This window comes from Budorcas taxicolor, chromosome 10 (assembly GCF_023091745.1).
Source record: "Budorcas taxicolor isolate Tak-1 chromosome 10, Takin1.1, whole genome shotgun sequence".
Classification (NCBI taxonomy): domain Eukaryota; kingdom Metazoa; phylum Chordata; class Mammalia; order Artiodactyla; family Bovidae; genus Budorcas; species Budorcas taxicolor.
This window is the reverse complement of record NC_068919.1, coordinates 34,668,537-34,692,513: the sequence shown is the minus strand read 5'-3', so window position 1 is coordinate 34,692,513 and position 23,977 is coordinate 34,668,537. Positions and strand designations below refer to the sequence as shown.

At 36.3% G+C, this 23,977-nt stretch overlaps 1 protein-coding gene across 1 annotated transcript in view; it reads right to left on the bottom strand.

Annotated features, from left to right (window-relative positions):
- KNL1 (kinetochore scaffold 1) overlaps nt 1-17,917 on the bottom strand; it is a 54,596-nt gene extending 36,679 nt beyond the window's left edge. Inside the window, exons 1-6 of the mRNA XM_052647049.1 lie at nt 17,883-17,917; nt 16,809-16,848; nt 15,262-15,327; nt 11,323-11,384; nt 1,873-1,925; nt 1,592-1,625 (exon numbers count right to left, since the gene is read on the bottom strand). Of these exons, the coding sequence (XP_052503009.1) occupies nt 1,592-1,625; nt 1,873-1,925; nt 11,323-11,384; nt 15,262-15,327; nt 16,809-16,848; nt 17,883-17,917 (290 nt within the window). The remainder of the gene's footprint in view (nt 1-1,591; nt 1,626-1,872; nt 1,926-11,322; nt 11,385-15,261; nt 15,328-16,808; nt 16,849-17,882) is intronic.
- Between the last annotated feature and the right edge of the window lie 6,060 nt (nt 17,918-23,977).

Below are 23,977 nucleotides of genomic sequence, written 5' to 3'. Positions count from 1 at the left end.
TCAAGAAGATCCCCTGAAGAAGGAAACTGCAACCCACTTCAGTATTCTTGCCTGAAAACTCCTATGGACAGAGAAGCCTGGCAGGACGCAAAGAACTGGATATGACTTAGCAACTGAGCACATCTAATCTGGCAGAAAAAATTACAAGGCAATTAAAGGAACTTACCATTAAATTTTTTCAGAAATTTAAATATCAAGAACACTATAAAAATATGCTTAACATATGCTGCTTGCTTTTTCTTTCCTTTTTTTTTTTCTTAAATTTTTTTGGCTGTGCCTTGTGGCTTGCAGGATCTTAGCTCCTCAACCAAGGACTGAACTCATGCCCCCTGCAGTGGTTAGGAAGCATGGAGTCCTAACCACTGAACATCAGAGAATTCCCTACTTTTTGGGAAAAGAATGGCCTTTAAAGCAGCTCATTTTCTAGGAAAAAAAGGTAAGTAAAATGAAACAACCCAAATGTCCATCAATGGGGAGCTGACTAAACATTGGTGCTGACATACAGCATATTATAATAGACTGATGTAGATCTGTATGTAACAACACGGAAAGTGCTACAAGACATAAAGTGATCCCATTTTTGTCTTCTTTTTTTTTAAAAAGCTAAAGATTAACATGTAGTTAGATATATAGATATATATAATTTCTGCAAGGACATCCAAAATTATCAATAGTGTTTATCTGTAAGAAGCCTGAGTAATATGGCCTAGAGATTTTTCTGTATAAGTATATACAGACAATCTTTTCCTTCCAGCTCAGCTCTAGTCAATTACACGGAAAAACTGGTATTTATTTAACCAACCTTTTAGTGACAGACCTTTAGAATCTTTTGCATCTTACATGAAATCTCCGTGCCAAAGAGCATGTGAAGTTAAAATTTGGACTGACATTGCCAATTGTCTTCTACAGTATATGTTCAGATGCTCAGTCATGTCTGACTCTTTGTGACTCCATGGACTATAGCCCGACAGGGATTCTACAGGCAAGAATACTGAAGTGGGGTACCATTTCATCCTCCAGAGGATCTTCCCAACCCAGGGATCAAACTCAAGTCTCTTGTGTCTCCTGCACTGACAAGCATATTCTTTACCAGTAGTGCCACCTGGGAAGCCCTCTATAATATTTACCTACTACCAATGAGTGACTTTTTACCTAGATTCTTAATTGATTAGATAAACATTATATCTCAATATACCCTAAGTTATATTTCTCTTATGAGGAAGATAAGCATCTTTCCATCTGTTCAAGCTCTATGGTTATTTAATTTTTGAATTAATATTATAATAAGAAAAACATTTAATGAAAAAAATCTGAAGGCCTGGTATTTATTGTTTTCTACTAGTGGATGTATTTTAAGGATTTACATATGAAAGTAGAATGTTTCATCCCTCTTAAGAGGATAAACTATACTTAACAGCTATAGCAGCATGTTAAATTATTATGCAAATAATGTGCTTTAAGAATTAATCCTAAGTATTACACAAAAGGGAATTAAAATAAAAAACAAAAAGAATATTAACTTTAAAAACACTTAAATAATAGGAATAAACAACATTTAAAGTATAATTTGCATCATACTTTTCTTACTTACTGTATAAATAGGACATTTTCTCTTGCTTCTGTTTCTATAAATAGAGAAAAGGTTATTAAAGTTTTTCAAAAATACAGTAATAAAGTATTAGAAAAATTACATAAGGATATTAACAACAATAAAAAAATACTAATGCCATACCTTACATTCTGCCCCTCACAGCTCAAGTTACACTTTTTAAGCAAGTAGATAGATATTAAGTTATACCAGTTATCTGGTTAGATAACCATACCATAATCATATAGAAAACAGATTTAGTAGGGGTAACAGAACAAATTTACCTGAAATTTCTGACTTTTTCACTATTTTCATATGAGACTCTGTCTGGAATACTCTAGAAAAGAAAATAAAGATTACTGAAAATCTGCAATTTTTTTTTTTTTGACTGAACTGCATGGCTTGTGGGATCTCAGTTCACCCACCAGGGGTTGAACTCAGGCCACAGCAGTGACAGCCTGGAATCCTAATCCCTAGGCAACCAGGGAACTCTCCCAAATCTTCAAGTTTTAATTAGAACACTATGATGTTAATTTACAATCTATTTTGAGATAAGTAAGATAAAGCTTTCTGATTGATTTATAAAACTTCATAGAACCTCAGTAGTAAAACCAAGTAAGAATACCACATAAAATCTATAGGCCAACCTCATATATGAATATTAGTGCAGAAAACCCAAAATATTAGCAAACTAATGCTAGCAAAGTTATTTTATGATTAAACTGGATTTATTCCAGGAATGCAGAGATAATGCAACATCCAAAAAATTATTTTATTGTATTAAAGATTAAACTACTAAAAACTCTTAGTTATCTTAATAATTGCTCTAAAAGCATTTATAATACCCATTCTTGTTTAAAAACAAAACAAAACCCCCAACATTGTGAATCAACTATACTCCAAGAAAAAGTAAAAAATAAAACCAAAAATCTGCAACAATAAAGTTAAATTTACCCAACAATACAGAGAAAAGAGGCATACTGATTTTAACAAATGTAAACAGGTTGAAATACCCTATTAAAAATGGCTATTGACTAAATTTTTGAAAATTTTAAACTCAATCTACAACCTGCAAGTTACAAATTAAAAATATTTTTAAAAATTATCTATGGACAAACAACAGAAAAGTGAAGATAACTATGAAGTAATTCAACACATTACGTTTCATAGCAAAAAAGTATTAGAACTAAACAAGGTTGCTATTTTACACTAAGAGGAAAGTTATCAATGAAAACTAACAATGAATAACCCAATTTACATGTAAAAAGTGAGAGAAAAAAAATGAAAGAAATACAAACAAGAAAATGCCGAAATATATTTAGATGCCTCAAGATCCAAATTTTTATTTTTACTGAAGTATAGTTGATTTACAATGCTCTGTTAGTTTCAGGTGCACAGCAAAGTGAATCAATTATATATATATAAATACGTATATATATATATATATATATATATATATATATCTACTTCTTTTTTTTAAGATTCTTTTCCCATATAGACCATTATAGAGTATTGAGTAGAGTTCCTTGCGCTATACAGCACGTTATTATTAGTTATCCATTTTATATATAAGATCCAAATTTTGGAAACCACATATTAAGTGGGCAAAGAGTAAGTTGTAAATGTATAAAACATATTTACTAAAGCATATTTAGCAAACATATGGAGACAGTTAACTGAAATGGCAAAATAGTTCTTTCCTCCATTCTCCTGTAAATTTAATTATGTTATCCCTTGCTCTCTCATTTTTTTTCAACCTATACAGTATCTATGATATAGGGAAAGCTTTCAAAGGCACAATCTGTTGCAAAAATTATTTATGAACCAAGAAAGACACATGCTTTAATAACAAATAAAGAGTTCAATCACACAAAAACTTTAAAATATTTTCTTTAATATTGTCTAGGTAGATGAAGAAATGAAAAATGAAACATTTCAAAATGAGAAGAAAAAAAAGCACAAATGAGCAAAATATAGAAAAAATAGTAATGACGAATAAAATCCAAATTAAAATAACTAAGATAATAAAATCAATCAAATCAGCTAAAATTAAGTGTTAAAATATACCCTGAGGAAAAATAGGTACATTACTAAAGTTACTAAAACCAGTAACAAAAATGTAATAATGACTATGTAACTACTGCTTCTTTTAAACCTGGGAATTCTACTTTGAGGAATATAATCCCAAGGAAGTAACTCAAAAGAAAAAAGGTTAATTTACACAAAAATATCTAACACAGTACAAATGCTTAACAGAAAACTTAAAATAGTTATTTTTACATTAATATTCAGCGCTAGTGGTAAAGAACCCCCCTGCCTATTCAGGAGACGTTAAAAGATGAGGGTTCGATCTCTGAGTCAGGAAGATCCCCTGGAGAAGGGCATGGCAACCCACTTCAGTATTCTTGACTGGAGAATCCTATGGAAAGGGGAGCCTGGCGAGCTACAGTCCATAGGGTTGCAAAAAGCTGGACACGACTGACGTGACTTAGCACGCAGTTAAGTAAAATTACCCGTGTCCGACCTCTCCTCAGAGAACTAAGATCTTGCAAGCTGACAAAACAACAACAGCAGCAACAACATGTGAAGGAAAAGTCAGTCTGAAACAAAGTGGAGAAAGTGAGTTATTAAATCAAACCTAGGCCACAGTTATTCAGGGAGTATACAAATAGAATCTTTTAAGACATGCAATAATAGGTGTGTGTGTACCTACTGTGGAGGTAGATTCATTAGGTTTCATAGCCTGGTGCCTTTAAACATTCTGAATCATAACTAGTAGTTCAGATTCATAACTAATAGTTCAGATTCCATTATCAGCAAGCCATATTTACAGTATAATTTATTTTCTTAGGTAGAATGCCTTTGAGGAATGTATTGATGTACTCATATAAGGGTTCTGATTCATTTGTTTCTCATGATACATTTAGCAGTGAAGAAATGGTTAGTCACTCACTCGTGTCCAACTCTTTGCAGTCCCATGAACTGTAGCCTCCCAGGCTTCTCTATTCACAGAATTCTCTAGGCAAGAATACTGGAGTGGGTAGCCATTCCCTTCTCCAGGGGATATTCCTGACCCAGGGATTGACCCCGGGTCTCCTGTAATGCAGGCAGATTCTTTACCATCTGAGCCACCAAGGAAGCCCATATTTAGTAGTAGCATTCTTAGTTATAAACAAATCTCTAGTGAATCTGTTTAATACAAGCCCATTTCTAAAAGATCCACCCAGTTTTGGTACAGGGAAAAAAAAATTGTAGTCTGCAAAACCAAGTGCAGGATCTAGGAAGACAGTGGCAACTCTACCAAGGAATATACCACCAAGGGAAGCCTACTGGCAGGCAATAGCTAGCCTTCCCCGGTAATACCAAATCTTATAATGTCTCTCCCACCCCCCACCCTTGGAATTCAATAATATAAAACATTGACAACTCATGTTTATCCAGAAAGGCATTAATTGACTTACAGATAAAAGATGAACAGAAAAGAGCAATAAAACAATTACAATTACTACCAGTTAACAACAACAAATTTATATTTCAGAAAGCACCTACTGTTTGGAACTACTCAGTTAACAGAAAGATGTCACACAGCTTCTGCTAAGAGGGAACTCCCTATTTCACCCCTTACCAACATCTACTTACTCTTCCTCTAAGGAAAGGAAGAAAATATTTTCCCAGCAGCCCCACAACTGAAATCCTGGGCATCCTAGTGCAAAATCATGCTTTATGTGGTAATTGCAGAACTGAATTTCTTTAATCTGTCTGAAAGGTTTATTAAGGTAAAGAATTTGGAGGAGACAGAGGAACAAATGAGGAATGGGAAACAATGTAGATTAAAGCCCAGGACTTTCCTAGATTTCTGGACATGAAACAATCAAGTCTCATCCCAAACTGTTCAAATCCAAGGTTAAACTGATCTAGGAGCTCATCTCACTATAGGCCAAGTTAAAGCAGTCTAAGTTATACAGAAAATAAAATTTGAAGGTGGTGATATTAAATAGACAGTCTGTCTTTACGATAGCTAAAAAGAAAGCCTATTTATAGAAAAACAGCTACCTTGGAATACCACCACATCCCCTCCTCCTCCACAGAAATGTCTTGAAAATAACACCCAACATATTCAATGATGAGGAAAAAGCATACAATCCATAAAGACACCAAAGATTAAAAGAAAGCAAAGCATAATATATTTTATTAACATAAAAAAATACTCAGAAAAATGTCCCAAAGATGATGAAAACTGTACTCACAGTTTGCTATGGATTTAAAAAGCATAACAAAGTAATCATCTCTCTGAAAGGCAGAAATGCAAGAACTCAAGGAAGAGATAAGAAGACAGAAAAAGACACACAAATAGATGAAATTAATGAAAGAAGCAGAAGAAAAAATATAATCAGCAACAGAAAGGTGAAACTGGAAGAGATAGAGTGAGTAAGCACTTTGGAAAATATGATAAAGGACAGAACAATTTAACTAAACAAAGTAAAAGAAAAAAGGAATTAAGAGAGACTATAACACAGAAGAAAAGCAAAGGTTATAAATATTATTTGTATTTATGGATTATTGAGTCCCTAGTGAAAAGGCAAAAAGATATGACACTGAAAGATAACTCCCCAGGTTGACAGGTGCCCAATATGCTACTGGAGAAGAATGGAGAAATCACTCCAGAAAGAAAGAAGAAATGGAGCCAAAGTGAAAACAATGCCCAGTTGTGGATATGACTGGTGATGGAAGTAAAGTTCGATGCTGTAAAGAACACTACTGCATAGGAACCTGGAATGTTAAGTCCATGAATCAAGGTAAGTTGGAAGTGGTCAAATAGGAGATGGCAAGAGTGAACATTGACATTTTAGGAATCAGTGAACTAAAATTTACCGGAAGGGGTGAGTTTAATTCAGATAATTATTACTGTGGGCAAGAATCCCTTAGAAGAAATGGAGTAGCTCTCATAGTCAACAAGAGAGTCCAAAATGCGGTACTTGGGTGCAATCTCAAAAATGATAGAATCATCTCTGTTTGAAGGCAAACCATTCAATATCACAGTAATCCAAGTCTATGCCCCAACCACTAATGCCGAAGAAGCTGAAGTTGAACAGTTCTACAATGACCTACAAGACCTTCTAGAACTAACACCAAAAAAAGATGTCCTTTTCATCATAGGGGACTGGAATGCAAAAGTAGGAAGTCAAGAGATACTTGGAGTAATAAAGTTTGGGCTTGGAGTACAAAATGAAGCAAGGCAAATGCTAACAGAGTCTTGCCGAGAGAACACACTGGTCATAGCAAACACCCTCTTCCAACAAGACAAGAGAAGACTCTACACATGGATATCACCAGATGGTCAATACCAAAATCAGATCGATTATATTCTTTGTGGCAGAAGATGGAAAAGCTCTATACAGTCAGCAAAAACAAGGCTGGCAGCTGACTGTGGCTCAGATCATGGACTCCTTCTTGCAAAATTCAGAGTTAAATTGAAGAAAGTAGGGAAAACCACTAGGCTATTCAGGTATGACCTAAATCAAATCCTTTATGATTATACCGTGGAAGTGACAAACAGATTCAAGGAATTAGACTTGATACAGTACCTGAAGAACTATGGACGGAAGTTCGTGACACTGTACAGGAGTCGGTGATCAAGACCATCCCCAAGAAAAAGAAAAGCAAAAAGGCAAACTGTCTGAGGAGGCCTTACAAATAGCTGAGAAAAGAAGAGAAGCGAAAGGCAAAGGAGAAAAAGAAAGATATATCCATCTGAATGCAGAGTTTCAAAGAATAGCAAGAAGAGATAAGAAAGCATTCCTCAGTGATCAATGCAAAGAAATAGAGGAAAACAACAGAAAGGGAAAGACTAAAGATTTCTTCAAGAAAATTAGAGATACCAAGGGAACATTTCATGCAAAGATGGGCTCAATAAAGGACAGAAATGGTATGGACCTAACAGAAGCAGAAGATCTTAAGAAGAGGTGGCAAGAATACACAGCAGAACTATACAAAAAAGATCTTCATGACCCAGATAACCACGATGGTGTGATCACTCACCTAGAGCTAGACATCCTGAAATGCAAAGTCAAGTGGGCCTTAGGAGCATCACTACGAACAAAGCTAGTAGAGGTGATGGAATTCCAGGTGAGCTATTTCAAATCCTAAAGATGATACTGTGAAAGTGCTGCATTCAATGTGCCAGCAAATTTGGAAAACTCAGCAGTGGCCACAGGACTGGTAAAGGTTAGTTTTCATTCCAATCCCAAAGAAAGGGAATGCCAAAGAATGTTCAAACTACTACACAACTGCACTGATCTCACATGCTAGCAAAGTAATGCTCAAAATTCTCTAACCGAGGCTTCAACAGTACATGAACAAGAACTTCCAGATGTTCAAGCTGGATTTAAAAAAGGCAGAGAAACCAGATATCAAATTGCCAACATCTGTTGAATCATAGAAAAAGCAAGAGAGCTCCAGGAAAACATCTACTTCTGCTTTATTGACTATGCCAGAGCCTTTGACTGTGTGGACCACAACAAACTGTGGAAATTCTGAAAGAGATGGTAAGAGAACCTTACCTGCCTCTTGAACAATCTGTATGCAGGTCAAGAAGCAACAGTTAGAACTGGTAATGGAGCAACAGACTGGTTCGAAATTGAGAAAGGAAGTACATCAAGACTATATATGTCACCCTAATTATTTAACTTATATGTAGAGTACATCATGAGAAATGCCAGGCTGGAAGAAGCACAAGCTGGAATCAAAATTGCAGGGAGAAACATCAATAACCTCAGATATACAGATGACACCACCCTTATGGCAGAAAGTGAAGAAGAACTAAAGAGCCTCTTGATGAAAGTGAAAGAGGAGAGGGAAAAAGTTGGCTGAAAACTCAACATTCAGAAAACGAAGATCATGGCATCTGTTTCCATCACTTCATGGCAAATCGATAGGGAAACACTGGAAACAGTGACAGATTTTATTTTGGGGGGCTCCAAAATCACTGCAGATGGTGACTGCAGCCATGAAATTAAAAGACACTTGCTCCTTGGAAGAAAAGCTACGACCAACCTAGACAGTATATTAAAAAGCAGAGACGTTACGTTGCCAACAAAGGTCTGTCTAGTCAAAGCTATGGTTTTTCCAGTAGTCATGTATGGATGTGAGACTTGGACTATAGGGAAAGCCAAGTGCCGAAGAACTGATGCTTTTGAACTGTGGTGTTGGAGAAGACTCTTGAGAGCCCCTTGGACTGTAAGCAGATCCAACCAGTCCGTCCTAAAGGAAATCAGTTCTGAATATTCATTGAAATGACTGATGCTGAAACTGAAGCTCCAACACTTTGGCCACCTGATGCGAAGAACTGACTCATCTGAAAAGACCCTGATGCTGGGAAAGATTGACGGCAAAAGGAGAAGGGGACAACAGAGGATGAGATGGTTGGATGGCATCACCAACTGGATGGACATGAGTTTGAGCAAGCCCTAGGAGTTGGTGATGGACAGGGAGGCATGGCATGCTGCAGTCCATGGTGTCACAAAGGTCATAGGTGACTGAGGGACTGAAGTGAACTGAATGAAATTTACATAATAGAATAGAAAAAAATATTAAAAGGTTGATTCAGGATTCAAGACCCAAAGCAGTCAAAATGAAGACGCATTCTAGTAAAGAATGCATCTAGTAAAGATGCATTCTAGTAATGCATTCAATAAACTTCAAAGATAAGAAAAGACTCTCCTCTGACTTGTTCATAGAAACATTCAATGCTTTAAAAGAACAGAACAAGTTCTTTAAAGAGAAAGTGAATTGAAGATTTTATATCCAGCTAAATCGTCAAGTATAAAGCCTGTAACTAACAGTTTAAGTACCCAAGAACTCATAGAATAAATATTGTTCCAATGAGCCCTCAAATATAAGGGAAAAAGCTTCAACCAACCAAGAGATAATTAGGGCAACTATAGTGACAGAACTGATATGAACAATTAAATATATATAATAGAACTGATACGCAAATGTGACAGATTCCCTAACGTCAAATACCCAGAGAGAGAGAGAGAGATGCGAGAGAGGGAAAAAGAGACATGATAAAAATTAAAAAAAAAAAATTAAGAAAGCAATGAGAATGGGGGAAAAAATGAAAGGAAGAAGTAGGCTAACTACCTCATCCTTTATAAATGCCAAAGGATATCATATAAAACAATGAAGTTTCAACTGAAGTTTAAGCATATTAAATAGTACAAGGAAGGGAGGGAACAGACTAACTTTACAATTGCTTATACATGGTCAAACAATACAAAAAGGTGTACCGCAAATATGAAAGCAAAAATCTAGCAGAGACAGAAATCTTAACAGCAGTCTAGGCAGAATTTGAATCAAAAAGCAATAAACAAAGCAAATATGATTAGTTTGTAATGCCAGAAAGTACAATCTTGAATAAAGATTAACAATGATAATATGTACCAATGAACACAGAATTCACAGAGAAAAACTATTGGATAAAGAGAGTTAGAGTGGGATCCACTATCAATTAGAGACTAACTCACCTCTCATAATTCATGGAAATTAGAGTGACTGAAACTATGTAAGATTACAGAAGACCCAAATAATAAAAGGTAGAAAATGGATAGAATTGATATGCCAAATTCTACACTCTAATATTCAAAATATTATCTTCTTTCCCAAGTACTTATGGATCATTCACAAAAATTGATCACATATAAGATCACACAGAAAATGTCAATAAAAATCAAAATAATACAGATTAGCATTTTCTCACTACAATATAACTGAAAATGACCACAAAATGCCTTTACTAGATATGAATTTTAAAATTCTCAAGTAACTCTTCAGTGAGAAAATACAAATATATTGATGAGCATCAAAAAAATAATCATAAAAATACTATATATAAGAATTACATTAAATTTATAACTTAGGGAGAAGTGACATCTTTATGATATTAAATCTTTTTATTTAGGTAATTGTCTTCATTTGTACAGTTCTTTTTTTTTTTGGCCACACCAGGGAATTCCCTGTACAATTCTTAACTTAGTATCCTCCAGTAATGTTTTATTCTTTATATGTTATTATTAAATTTACAGCAACAAAATATAATATAAAGAAAAAAAGACACTTATCTTCTCATTATTATTATATAGGAAATATATTAAAATTTTAATAACTGTTTTTTTTCTCTATTTTTGTTGTTTAGCACCTCAAAAAAAATGTTAAATAACAGCAGTAAAACGTAGTTGTTTTTCTCCTGGACTTTAGAGGGGATGCTTTCAGTGTTTCTTTTAAACATGCTGCTGCTGCTGCTTCTAAGTTGCTTCAGTCGTGTCTGACTCTGTGCGACCCCATAGACGGCAGCCTACCAGCCCACCAGGCTCCCCTGTCCCTGGGATTCTCCCAGCAAGAACACTGGAGTAGGTTGCCATTTCCTTCTCCAATGCATGAAAGTGAAAAGTGAAAGTGAAGTTGCTCAGTCGTGTCCGACTCTTTGCAACCCCATGGATTGCAGTAACCACCTGCAGATTGCAGGCTCCTCCGTCCATGGGATTTTCCAGGCAAGAATACTGGAGTGGGGTGCCATCACCTTCTCCGTCTTTTAAGCATAACAGACTTTTAAATAACAATTTCCCAACATTTATCTAATTGACACACCAATTATCCAAATCAGTTAGTACCAACATATTTGGTGTAAGACAAAAAAAGTATTATCAGTAACATTGAAATTATTTTTTTCAACTTACTTTATAGTATCTGCAAAGCTGACTCGACGAGAGTTTTTCTTATTTCTCAAAGCATTGGATTCCTAAGGGCAAAGAATATATGGTAAGATTCTTAATGTAACGACTAAGAAGTATGTCTCCAAGAGTATGATAAGACAGACACCAGGTCTTATTTTAAACTAATGTGATATTATTAATTTTGATAATTTGATCCTTCAAAAAATTCCAATATAGAAGCACTTAACAGGAATATAATTTTCAATGTGAATGATGATAAGCTCACTGACACAAACATATATTTAAGGAAGGTGATTACTGTCCTTAACCTTTTCTCTCTCCTTTAAATAAGTGGTAATTTTGCTATCCAGTAGAAGAAAGACTGGAAACAAAACAAGTGATATATTGCCTATCATGGTAACCTTACTATACTATTTTTAAGATTAAAATAATTTTTTAAATTGTGGTAAAATACAATTAACATAAAATCACTTAAAATTTTTTTAATTTTATTATGGTAAGAACACTTGATGCGATCTACTCTCTTAACAGAGTTTTAAGCGTATAATACAATGTTGTTAACTATAGACATAGTGTTATACAGTGAATCTCTAGAATTCATTCACATGTATAACTGAAACTTTATACCCATTGATTGGCAACTCTCTATTTCCCTCTCCTTTCAGTCCCTGATAACCACTCCCCTCCGCTCTGATTCTATGAATTAGACTATTTTGGACATTGCATGTAGGTGGAATCATGGAGTTTTTGTCCTTCTGTGACTATTTTACTTAACATACTCAAGCCTCTTTTAACTGTTTTTAAGTGTACGCTTCAATGCTGTTACATACATCTATATGGCTGTGTAACCAATCCCCAGAAATCTTTTCATCTTGCAAAACTGAAACTATACTCAACAAACAACTCCCTCATATGCCCCAACTTCCCCACAACCACAATTTTACTTTCTGTTTCTATGAATCTGACTACTCCAGGTAATTCATAAAAGTATTTGTCTTTTGTGGCTTTTTTTTTTCTTTCTTTTAACATCATGTTCTCAATGTTCATTCACATTGCAGTATGTCAGAATTACCTTAAGGCTGAATGCTGCTGCCGCTGCTGCTGCTGCTAAGTCGCTTCAGTCGTGTCCGACTCTGTGCGACCCCAGAAATGGCAGCCCACCAGGCTCCCCCGTCTCAGGGATTCTCCAGGCAAGAACACTGGAGTGGGCTGCCATTTCCTTCTCCAATGCATGAAAGTGAAAAGTGAAAGTGAAGTTGCTCAGTCGTGTCTGACTCTTAGCGACCCCATGGACTACAGCCTACATGCTCCTCCGTCCATGGGATTTTCCAGGCAAGAGTACCGGAGTGGGTTGCCACTGCCTTCTCCATAAGGCTGAATAATATTCCATTAATACCACCTTTTGTTTATGTATTCATCTGTCAATGGATTCTGGGTTGCTTCCACCTTTTGGCTACTGTGAATAACACTGCTATGAACAGTGGTGTACATCTCTTCAAGACTCTGCTTTTAATTCTTTGGAGTATATACCCAGAAGTGGAACTGCTGGATCATATGGTAAATCTATTTTAGTTTCTGGAGGAATCATTATTTTCTATAGCAGCTGCACCATTTTACATTCCCACCAATAGTACACAAGGATTCCAATTACTTTACATCCTAGCCAACTGTTGTTATTTTTTGTTTTTTTAATAGTAGCCATCCTAACAGATATGAATTGATATCTTACTGTGGTTTTGACTTCCATTTCCCTAATGATTAGTGATGCTGAACATATTTTCATTATACTATTTTTATTTTCCTTCATCTTCCTTAACAAGGACAAACATTTTTACTCATATAGATACCAAACACAAAACCAAATGAAATTCATAGAGAATTTTACTTTCCTAATTCTGGATACCTGAGCATAAATTTTGTTACAAAGAACCAGGAATGTTCATCCTCTCTGTTAAGATCCTGGGAGACACTACAGGTGGCCTTGAGCTTAATAATGACAATAATATGGACATAATAAATACTACTATATTTCTTACCTTTTAAAAAACCCTGAAATTTGTGTGGTATATTAGAAAGCACTAAGGAAATTATAGCTCGAGTCTGAAGTCTGCCACTAACTGTGTGGGGTTAGACAAAACATTTAACCTCTCCGGACCTCCTATTTCTTATTTATAAAATTAAGGAATAAGATTCAAGATTACTATTGAGGTCCTGTTAGTTTTAAAGCTCTATGAATCTATGAATACATTATTTACTCATTCAAACATTCATTAAACTAAAAACAAAACAAAACACACACATACTAAATCCCATGCTGAGTGACAGCAAAAGAATGGTAAAGCAAACAACAGAGTCCCTACTCTGCTGCTGCTGCTGCGTCGCTTCAGTCGTGTCTGACTCTGTGCGACCCCATAGACGGCAGCCCACCAGGCTCCTCTGTCCCTGGGATTCTCCAGGCAAGAACACTGGCGTGGGTTGCCATTTCCTTCTCCAATCAATGCATTAAAGTGAAAAGTGAAAGTGAAGTTGCTCAGCCATGTCTGACTCTTAGCGACCCCATGGACTGCAGCCTACCAGGCTCCTCCGACCATGGGATTTTCCAGGCAAGAGTACTGGAGTGGGGTGCCATCACCTTCTCCGAGTCCCTACTCTACTGGGGATTAATGGTAACACAGACATTAAAACAAAAATCTACACAAATATAAAATTCAAAATGTAGTAAGTGATGGAGAAGGCAATGGCACCCCACTCCAGTACTCTTGCCTGGAAAATCCTATGAACGAAGGAGCCTGGTAGGCTGCAGTCCATGGGGTCGCTAAGAGTCAGACACGACTGAGCGACTTCCCTTTCACTTTTCACTTTCATGCACTGGAGAAGGAAATGGCAACCCACTCCAGTGTTCTTGCCTGGAGAATCCCAGAGACGGGGGAGCCTGGTGGGCTGCCGTATCTGGGGTCGCACAGAGTCGGACACAACTGAAGTGACTTAGCAGTAGCAGTTAGTGATATGAATAAAAACTACATTAAAAAATAATAATTTAGCCTGAGAATTACAGAAGATTTCTGTGAGGAAGTACATTTAAATTGAGATCTGAAGGATTAGTAGTCAGATGAAGAGTTGGACAGAGGGAAAGCATTTGATTCAGATCATGTGCAAAGGCTTGATATATGTGAAAAATAGAAAAATTTATTTATAGAGGCTAAAGTAGGGTAAGCACTCAGAATTAAATGGACTCCAAAGCTACACACATTTCATCATTCAACAAAATGTACTGAAAGTGAATTATATACCACGTATAATACACTAAGAAAACATACAACAAAGTTAATCTCAAGAGAGTTCTTATTATAATGGACATTAGTAAACAACTACAACAGAATATGTTAAGGGATGATTTTCTGAGAGAAGTGACACCAAAGCTGAGTCTTAAGAGATCAAATGGGAATTATGGGGTAAAGAGGACTACAAATATACAATAAACCAAGTATGATAAAATATTAATTGTAGAATCTAGGTAATGACTATATGAACATTTACTACAAAATTCTTTCTATTTTTCAGTGTGTTTGGAAAAATTTTTAATAAAATACTGGCAGGTAAATGAGGATGAGGGACTAGCCATCTTAACAGAGGTAATATCACATATAAATACCCACAGCCTTGACAGTTCATGTCTGTTTGGGGAATGGTAAGCAATTCTGAACGGTGAGATACATGTATGAGAGTGGCAAGAAATCTGGGAAAGTAAATAGGGGTTAAAAATCAACAGTGCCAGCTTGCTCAAATGTTTGGATTATAAGCTGAGGGCCAGGAACGCTTACTTGTACATATTCAACTGAGAATCATTTATGGTGCTCTCCCTTCAATAGCTAGCAAATTTTCTACTTATTGAAAGTATCACTGAAAATAGTCATCTATGATGCATTTGTACCAGAGACTTACCTGAGTAGTTTCATTCCCATTTCCACCTCTGAGGTCCTGAAGAGGACTCCTTGGGGGTTTCAAAATCTAGAAGAGAAATATTCAAGAAAGTCTGCTATTATCTATTATTATTTCAGAAAGGTAGAGATACTAAAATTCTGTAGAAACCTCTAAAACACCACAAATTCATACTACTTTGTACTTTGTGGCTGTTTTAAATGTTTGGCTCCATTCCCTTCTTGCCTACATTTCCCAGTTATTTTGCTTACTCTCATCCCATGTGGTCTGGGTAAAACTCTTCTTCAGCTCTAGGGTTGAACAGGTAACCTAGGCCAAGATCAATCTGCACAAACATTCTTTCATCACTAGTGACTGGTTTGGGAATGAGGACTTGACCCATATCAAAAAAACAGAGCCAACATGATTCAACCCTGAGTATTCTAGGTTTATTTATTTATTTTTTAATCCTGGGGAAACAGACACTATTTTTTATGTAGAACTGGAAACTGGAAGTTGGGAGAGCTAGCTATACTGTAGTAATAATAATAATATAGAGAGAGAACTGTTTATTACCCAGAGGAAGAGATTAGAGTATAAAAATGAAAGGAAATCAAGTACTAATTGTGTCCAGTACTTTCACCATAAGTGTCCTTGCAGAGACATCTGTCCTACAAACACTTTTGCTGCATAACTAATTGACCAGAAGGCAATTTTGCTATAAAAGATAAAAGAGAGACATTAAAAAGGACATAATGAAACATGAAAAATGAATAACAAAGTTAAAGACTTTATTACAGAATACTTGAATACATTTAAAATGTGTATAAATTCATGGCAATACTGCATAAATAACTGATTTTATTTTGTGAGTTGTACCTAAGCACTTGCCTTTTATCTTTTGCTTATAGTATATTTAATACATTAAAAAAAATTTATTGTTTCATACTTTTCATTTGGCATCATAGTTTTTCACTAAAATTTCTTCTATTAAGATAGGTTATCAGTTTTCAAACACTAGGATACGTATTTGTAATTGAGCTTTGTATTGTGTTATAAAACCCTTCCACAATGATAATACTGCTGCCAATTAGTAATGCGGCAAAAGTGTTTGCGGCAAAAGTGTTTGCGGCAAAGATATTTATGGCGAAAGTATCACAGAACCACTGGTGCTATTGTTGGAACCCCTTGTTAGTTAACTTGTGCCTAATATCATCCCTATCTTTTGGATTTTTTTCAATTTCATAACTCAAAAAGTTTTGTGCTTAAATAGATTGTAGCTGGATTATTTGGTTTTGCTGCAGCTCTGTACAATAGTTTTTATATATTTTTAAAACAGATTTATTAAAGAATAATTTACACAGAACACAATGAATTAAATCACCATGAAATCCATAAAATAGGAATTTCAGCATATCTACAGAATTGTATAATCAGGTTAAATATTTGAGTCTTTATCCAGAGAGTAACAGAAGCCAGCAGGGTTGGGATGATGATGCCATTCAGACGTACTGTGGTATACAGTCATCAGTCAATAAAAGGTAACAACAGCTCAAATAAGCGTTTCTTACTGAAGAATGTCGTCTTCCAACAGGTTTCTCCACATTGCCACTGAAAAAGGGAAAAAATTTTACATACACAGTGGTAAAAGACTGAATTTCTAAAACCCATCATTACAATATCCCTTCCATGCTTATAAATCAGTCATCACTTTCACTTAATAAACTTTATATTACAAGACTTAAATTCAGTATTTAGGAAGTCAGCATTTTAAAATACATATGGTATATCATATGTATTTCCTGAAAAACAATAAGTACAACATAGTTTACCATATTGATATAAGTACAATTATAAGATAAATAGACTAAAAAAAAAATAAGAAAGGTAATTCCCTGGTGGTCCAGTGGTCAGGGCTCTGAGCTTCCACTGCAGGGGGCATGGGTTCAATCCCTGGTCAGGGAACTAAGATTCTATAAGCAGCAGTGCGGGCTAAAAAAAACCAAAAGATAAATGGATCATAAATCAAAAGCCTCTAGCTCTGGTTTTACTACTGTGTGATTTTTTAGACCAGGTTTTGAATACTGAAAAAGCCAAACAGATAATTTAGTAGATGTTAAGAAAAATAGGTGGTGTTGAGACTACAGAGAATTCCTCCCTGCCTGGTTTGATCATTACAGCTACTATGTACTCCACTAGGTTAGCTGTTGCCAAGCAAGAATATGAGCCCAGTGTCGCAACACTTGATTTTTCTACTGTTGTATGAAATTTTGGCAACTAATTCAAAAATTAAAAAACAGTGTTTAAAAAATATTTTTCTTTGTCATATATCCATATGCCTATAGGCTGTAAACAGCTGCTAGTTTGTGATATGCCAACTTTAGACAAATCATTTCCTTGGGCCTCAATTTTCTCATCCTTAAATTGAAGAGATGGGAAGTAGCCTCTAAATCCATCTCAATTTTCACTCTAGATGAGTTTATACAAAGATATGATAAGAAGTGCCGTGATTCTGTAACATTTACTTCTTTTCCCTGGAACAGACTGGGAAAACATTTCAGAAGTTATCAATATGTCTTACCAATTGGAAAAATATCTTTCTCTGATAAGCAGTTAATGTTTTTAGCTGCATTTCAAGAACTTACTTTTCGTCATTAGCCTCTGAAGACATCCCATCCATTTTTGAAGAAAAACTTTTCTGTAACAAATACACAATAAGAAAAGGTGAGAAAAGAGGAGGAGAAATCGTAATGAAGGAAGAGATTAAGAACAAAATTGAGAATTTAGGATTACTTTCTGTGAGAGGGCCAAAAAAGGAAGGAAAGAAGAAAAAATTTTCATTATAGGAATATGAAATATGAAAAATTTTGAGGACTTTACACTGCTCTGTTATAATTACCATTCTTGGAAAATTCTCATATTCAAGATGAAATCAGTAACCAATACTGATTGGGATGATATGGACTTCAATGCTTCAAATAAAAAACTGTCCCAGTTTATAGGAGTTTATGGATTACATAATAATTCAATCTCAAAATATAGTCAATCAGCCATCAAAATACAGCTTAATAAAATCTGCACAAAATGAATATTTATCTTATGAAAATTCAACTTTACTCAGCAAAAAAAAGAAAAAAAAGACATAAAAATAACACTGTAAACACTGTAACTGGGACTTCCCTGGTGGTGGGTGCATAGAATCTGCCTGCCAATGCAAGGGTCATGGGTTTAACCTCTGGTCCAAGAAAACTGCAAGCAGATCCAACCAGTCCATTCTGAAGGAGATCAGCCCTGGGATCTTTTCGGAAGGAATGATGCTAAAGCTGAAACTCCAGTACTTTGGCCACCTCATGCGAAGAGTTGACTCATTGGAAAAGACCCTGATGCTGGAAGGGATTGGGGGCAGGAGGAGAAGGGGACGACCCAGGATGAGATGGCTGGATGGCATCACTGACTCGATGGACATGAATCTGAGTAAACTCTAGGAGTTGGTGATGGACAGGGAGGCCTGGCGTGCTGCGATTCATGGGGTTGCAAAGAGTCGGACACGACTGAGTGACTGAACTGAACTGAACTGAAGAAAATTGCACATGCCGCTGAGCAACTAAGCCCGTGTGCCACAACCACTGAAGCCCAGGCACTCTAGGGCCCGCAAGCTGCAACTACTAAAGCCCGTGAGCTTAGAGCCTGTGCTCTGCAACAAGAGAAGCCATCGCAATGGGAAGCCCATGCACTGTAATGAAGAAAAGCTTCCATTCACCTCGCAAAGCAACTAAGACCAGTGCAGCCAAAAAATCAATCGATCAGTTCAGTTCAGTCGCTCAGTCGTGTCCAACTCATTGCGACCCCATGAATCACAGCACGCCAGGCCTCCCTGTCTACCACCAACTCCCGGAGTTCACTCAAACTCACGTCCATCGAGTCGGTGCTGCCATCCAGCCATCTCATCCTCTGTCGTCCCCTTCTTCTCCCGCCCCCAATCCCTTCCAGCATCAGGGTCTTTTCCAATGAGTCAACTCTTCACATGAGGTGGCCAAAGTACTGGAGTTTCTGCTTTAGCATCAGTCCTTCCAAAGAACACCCAGGACTGATCTTCTTTAGAATGGACTGGTTGGATCTCCTTGCAGTCCAAGGGACTCTCAAGAGTCTTCTCCAACACCACAGTTCAAAAGCATCAATTCTTCAGCGCTCAGCTTTCTTCACAGTCCAACTCTCACATCCATACATGACTACTGGAAAAACCATAGCCTTGACTAGACAGACCTTTGTTGGCAAAGCAAAGTCTCTGCTTTTCAATATGCTATCTAGGTTGTATAGATCACAACAAACTGTGGAAAATTCTGGAAGAGATGGGACTACCAAACTGTCTTATCTGTCTCCTGAGAAATCTGTATGTGGGTCAAGGAACAACAGAACCAAACATGGAACAACTGACTGGTTCAAAATTGAGAAAAGAGTACAAGGCTATATATCATCACACTGCTTATTTAACTTCTATGCAGAGTAATTCATGAAAAACCCCAGGCTGGATGAAACACAAGCTGGAATCAAGATTTCTGGGAGAAATATCAACAACCTCAGATATGCATATGATAACACTCTAATGGCAGAAAGAGGAACTAAATAGCCTCTTGATGAAAGTGAAAGAGGAGAGTGAAAAGGCTGGCTTAAAACTCAACATTCAAAAAACAAAGATCATGGCATCCAGTTCCATCACTTCATGGCAAATAGAAGGGGAAAAAATAGAAACAGTGACAGGTTTTATTTTCCTGGGCTCCAAAATCACTGCAGATGGTGACTGCAGCCACGAAATTAAAAGATGCTTGCTTCCTGGAAGAAAAGCCATGGCAAACCTGAATAGCATATTAAAAAGCAGAGACATCAAAAAAATAAATAAATAAAAATAAAAAGCAGAGACATCACTTTGCTGACAAAGGTTCATACAGTCAAAGCTATAATTTTTCCAGTAGTCATGAACAGATGTGAGAGGTGGACCATAAAGAAAGCTGAGTGCTGAAGAGCTGATGCTTCTGAATTGTGCTGCTGGAGAAGACTCTGGAGAGTCCCTTAAAAAGCAAGGAGATCAAATGAGTCAATCCTAAAGGAAATCAATCCTGAATATTCACTGGAAGGACTGATGGTGAAGCTGAAGTTTGGCCAACAGATGCGAAGACTTGACTCACTGGAAAATATCCTGAGGCTGGGAAAGACTGAAGGCAAAAGGAGAAGGGGGTGGCGAAGGATGAGATGGTTAGATAGCATCACCTATTCAACAGACATGAATTTGAGCAAACTCTGAGAGATAGTGGAGGATGGAAGAGTCCGGTGTGCTGCAGTCCATGGGGTAGAAAAGAGTTGGACGTGACTTGGTGACTGAACAGCAACAACAACCATAATACTAAATGAATATCATACACGTAACTTTCAGAATCAATGTTTGTACACTTTTGGCAATACATAAAAAACCGAAACAAACAAAAAACCAAACAGATGCTTAAAAGATACCTTATTTTACATGCTTTTATTATATACAATAGAAGCCAAATTAAAGAACAATACTCCATAATGAACCTGAACCTGAAGTAAAAGTCTGCTTATTCTTCAGTATCAATTTATTTAATTAACTGTTAATATAGATATATAAGGCAATGGGAATCACCTAGGATTTGATCTCTGACTCTCCTTTTGTCTTCCATCACTTTCTCAGCCTGTTTATCCATTTTTCTGGTTTTACTTATCTCTTGTTCACAGATTATAGCCATATCTACTTAAAATAATATTTTTACAGTTTTAAGATAGTACATACTATCCTCTTTCCCAAAAGCAACTACCTCCACTACTTTTTTTGTTTTAAAGAAAACTCTCTTACCTGCCACCTTCTCTATCTCATACACAGATGCTCTATATCCAGATATATATAGTACAACAAAGTAAATATTACATGCTAATTTTACTACAATAAATGTAAGATCCTAAAAAAGAAAAATATAGCAAAAAGGAGCAATTTGTGAAAAGAAGAATGTGTCATGGTCACATTGGTTGTATTCCAGAAATACTTAGTTGGTTCAAGACTGGAAAATCAATTTTACAATTTACTATCCTAACAGATTAAAAGGGAAAAACCATAAATTATCTCAACAGATTAAAAAAAGTTTGATGACTTTTAACATCCTTTCAAATTAAAAAAAAATTAGCAAACTAGGAATAGAAAGTAAATCCCTTAATCTAACAAACAGTATCTATTTTAAAAGCAGCAAACATCAACTTAACAGTAAAACCGAAAACTTTTCAAGATCAACCAAGTATGATAGCTGTTTCCACTTCTATTCAATCTAGCACTAAGTCTTACTGATTCTATTTCCAATATATATCCCAAATTAATTCCCTCCTATCTTTACCACCATAATTCAAGCTGCCCTCATCTCTGAAGTGGAACATTACAATTTCTGTCTCATTGGTCTCCCTACTTCCGCTCTTATCCCCCTGAAGTCTTCTTAAACATAAATCACCTTTAAAACATTCCCTATGTAAAACCCCTTAAAAGCTTACCATTGTACTGAAAATAAACTCTTTACCAGGACCTACAAAGCTTTACAAGATCTGGATCCTGCTTGCCTCTCAGACTTCATACTTAAATCTCATACCACTGTCTCTCTCTCTGTGCTAGAAACATTGGCATTTCTATTCCTGCACAAACAAAGCTCTTTCTCAAGTCATCAAATTTTTATTTGCTATTATTTCTTGGCAAGAAAGCCAAGAAAAGTACTTTGTATCACTGTGTATGTCTCCTTTGTAGCATTACCACAACTGTAATTTAAGTCTGTTATGTAAATTAATTATTCCTTTTATCTTCCCAAACTAACTGATGGAAGAAATTTTCACATATTGAAGTATGGTGAAGCCACTGTAATCAAGTCAGATTACACATGATTTGGCTTGAACTTTATTCTAATTAGAACAGCCAGTGTGATAGCTTATCTAACATACACTATACATGTGCTTTAGCCATTAAAGAAGAGGGTACACTGTCCAGAGGTAAAGAATGTCTGTTTTGCAGACAGACATAAAAGCCTCCCTTTCTGGGACATCAGTGCTAGTACTCCTTTGATGATAAGGCTCCCTTCCCAGGCTCCAAGAACATAATGACCGGCTGTGTATGTGTTAATCTTTCTTTAAGAAACACTGAAGGAAGGTACCCTTGTTATATTTGATGTTCTTTGTTCTGACAAGATATAAAGCTGCACTGAAAATCATGCTTCTCCAGAACAGTTCCTCAGAACTGAAAGGCTGTCTCCCAGGCTATACTTCCTAGTTTGGCTCAGATAAAACTCTCTTCTGTTCTTATTTACAGATTGACTATTATTTGCATCAACATATCCTTGCCTAAACAGTAAACTCCATGAGAACAGGGCTGGTGTCTCTTACGTTTACTGTCACATTTTGAGAATTTGGCACAGTGCTTAGTAAATAATACAAGCTCAATAAATTCAATGCCTTCCATATTTTTTTCTCCTTTTGGAAATATTTTCAAGTCCATATTCAAAATTCATAGATAAAACTTAAAGTACTATCAAAATCTTGTTGCTCAGTCACCAAGTTGTGTCCAGCTCTTCACAACACCATGGACTGCAGCACACAAGGCTTCCCTCTCCCTCACCACCTCCCAGAGTTTGCCCAAATTCATGTCCAGTGAATCAGTGATGCCATTCAACCATCTCATCCTCTGTCAGCCTCTTCCCCTTCTGCCTTCAATCTTCCCAGCATCAGGGTCTTTTCCAGTGAATCACCTCTTTGCATCAGGTAGTCAAATGATCAGAGCTTCAGCATCAGTCCTTCCAAAGAGTATTCAGGGTTGATTTCCTTAAAGATCGACTGGTTTGATCTCCTTGCTTTCCAAGGGACTGTCAGGAGTGCCACAGTTCAAAAGCATCAATTATTTGGCACTCTGCCTTCTTTATTGTGCAGCTCTACATCTGTACACGACTACTGGAAAAACCATAGCCTTGAATCATCTAAACATATTCATTGTTTGAAACAGGCATTGTGCATAATCTCTGTCTCTCTGCCAGACTTAGCACTTAAGTGATAAGAGTCAAAGCTTACTGATGTCCTCTTTTAAAAATACTCTATTTATTACATATCTGTAAGTTCCACTTCCAACAGAAATAGGAGACTGCAGACTCTCACATTAAGCTTCATGTGTAAAATGCTGTTATGGTTGAACTTTCGATCATCATCACATTCACTGATTATTAATTGGTTCCAAAACGGTGCACCTGGCACGTAAGGAGGGGTGCTACAGCATACTCACAAAGGGGTTCTGGAACATTTTAAATTTCTGAGAGAAATAATTCTCAACATCTATCTACTGCTAGTTCAAAAGAGTACCCACTGACCTTACACTAGTTTTGGTTACATATTATTGCAAAGCTGGATTTTTGGCAGTTGCTGTGATATAAAGCAAGTACTTTTGATCAATGTGGCCCCAGAAATGAGCATGGCAGTATCCGATTCCAAGATCTGAAAGTTGTGTAGCGTTCAACATGAAATGGAGAAGGACTCTATGGACCTTGTTCCCCATGTTCTCCACCTGCCTTTTGTCTATGGAAAAACTTTACCTAAAGAATAGCATAATCAGAGAAGTGAGAAAATGCAGAAACAAAGGAAAACAGCAAAAGAAACCACATAAAAATAGTTTAGTCATCAAGCATAGTAAAGGACCTTTAGTTCCTTCTCAAGG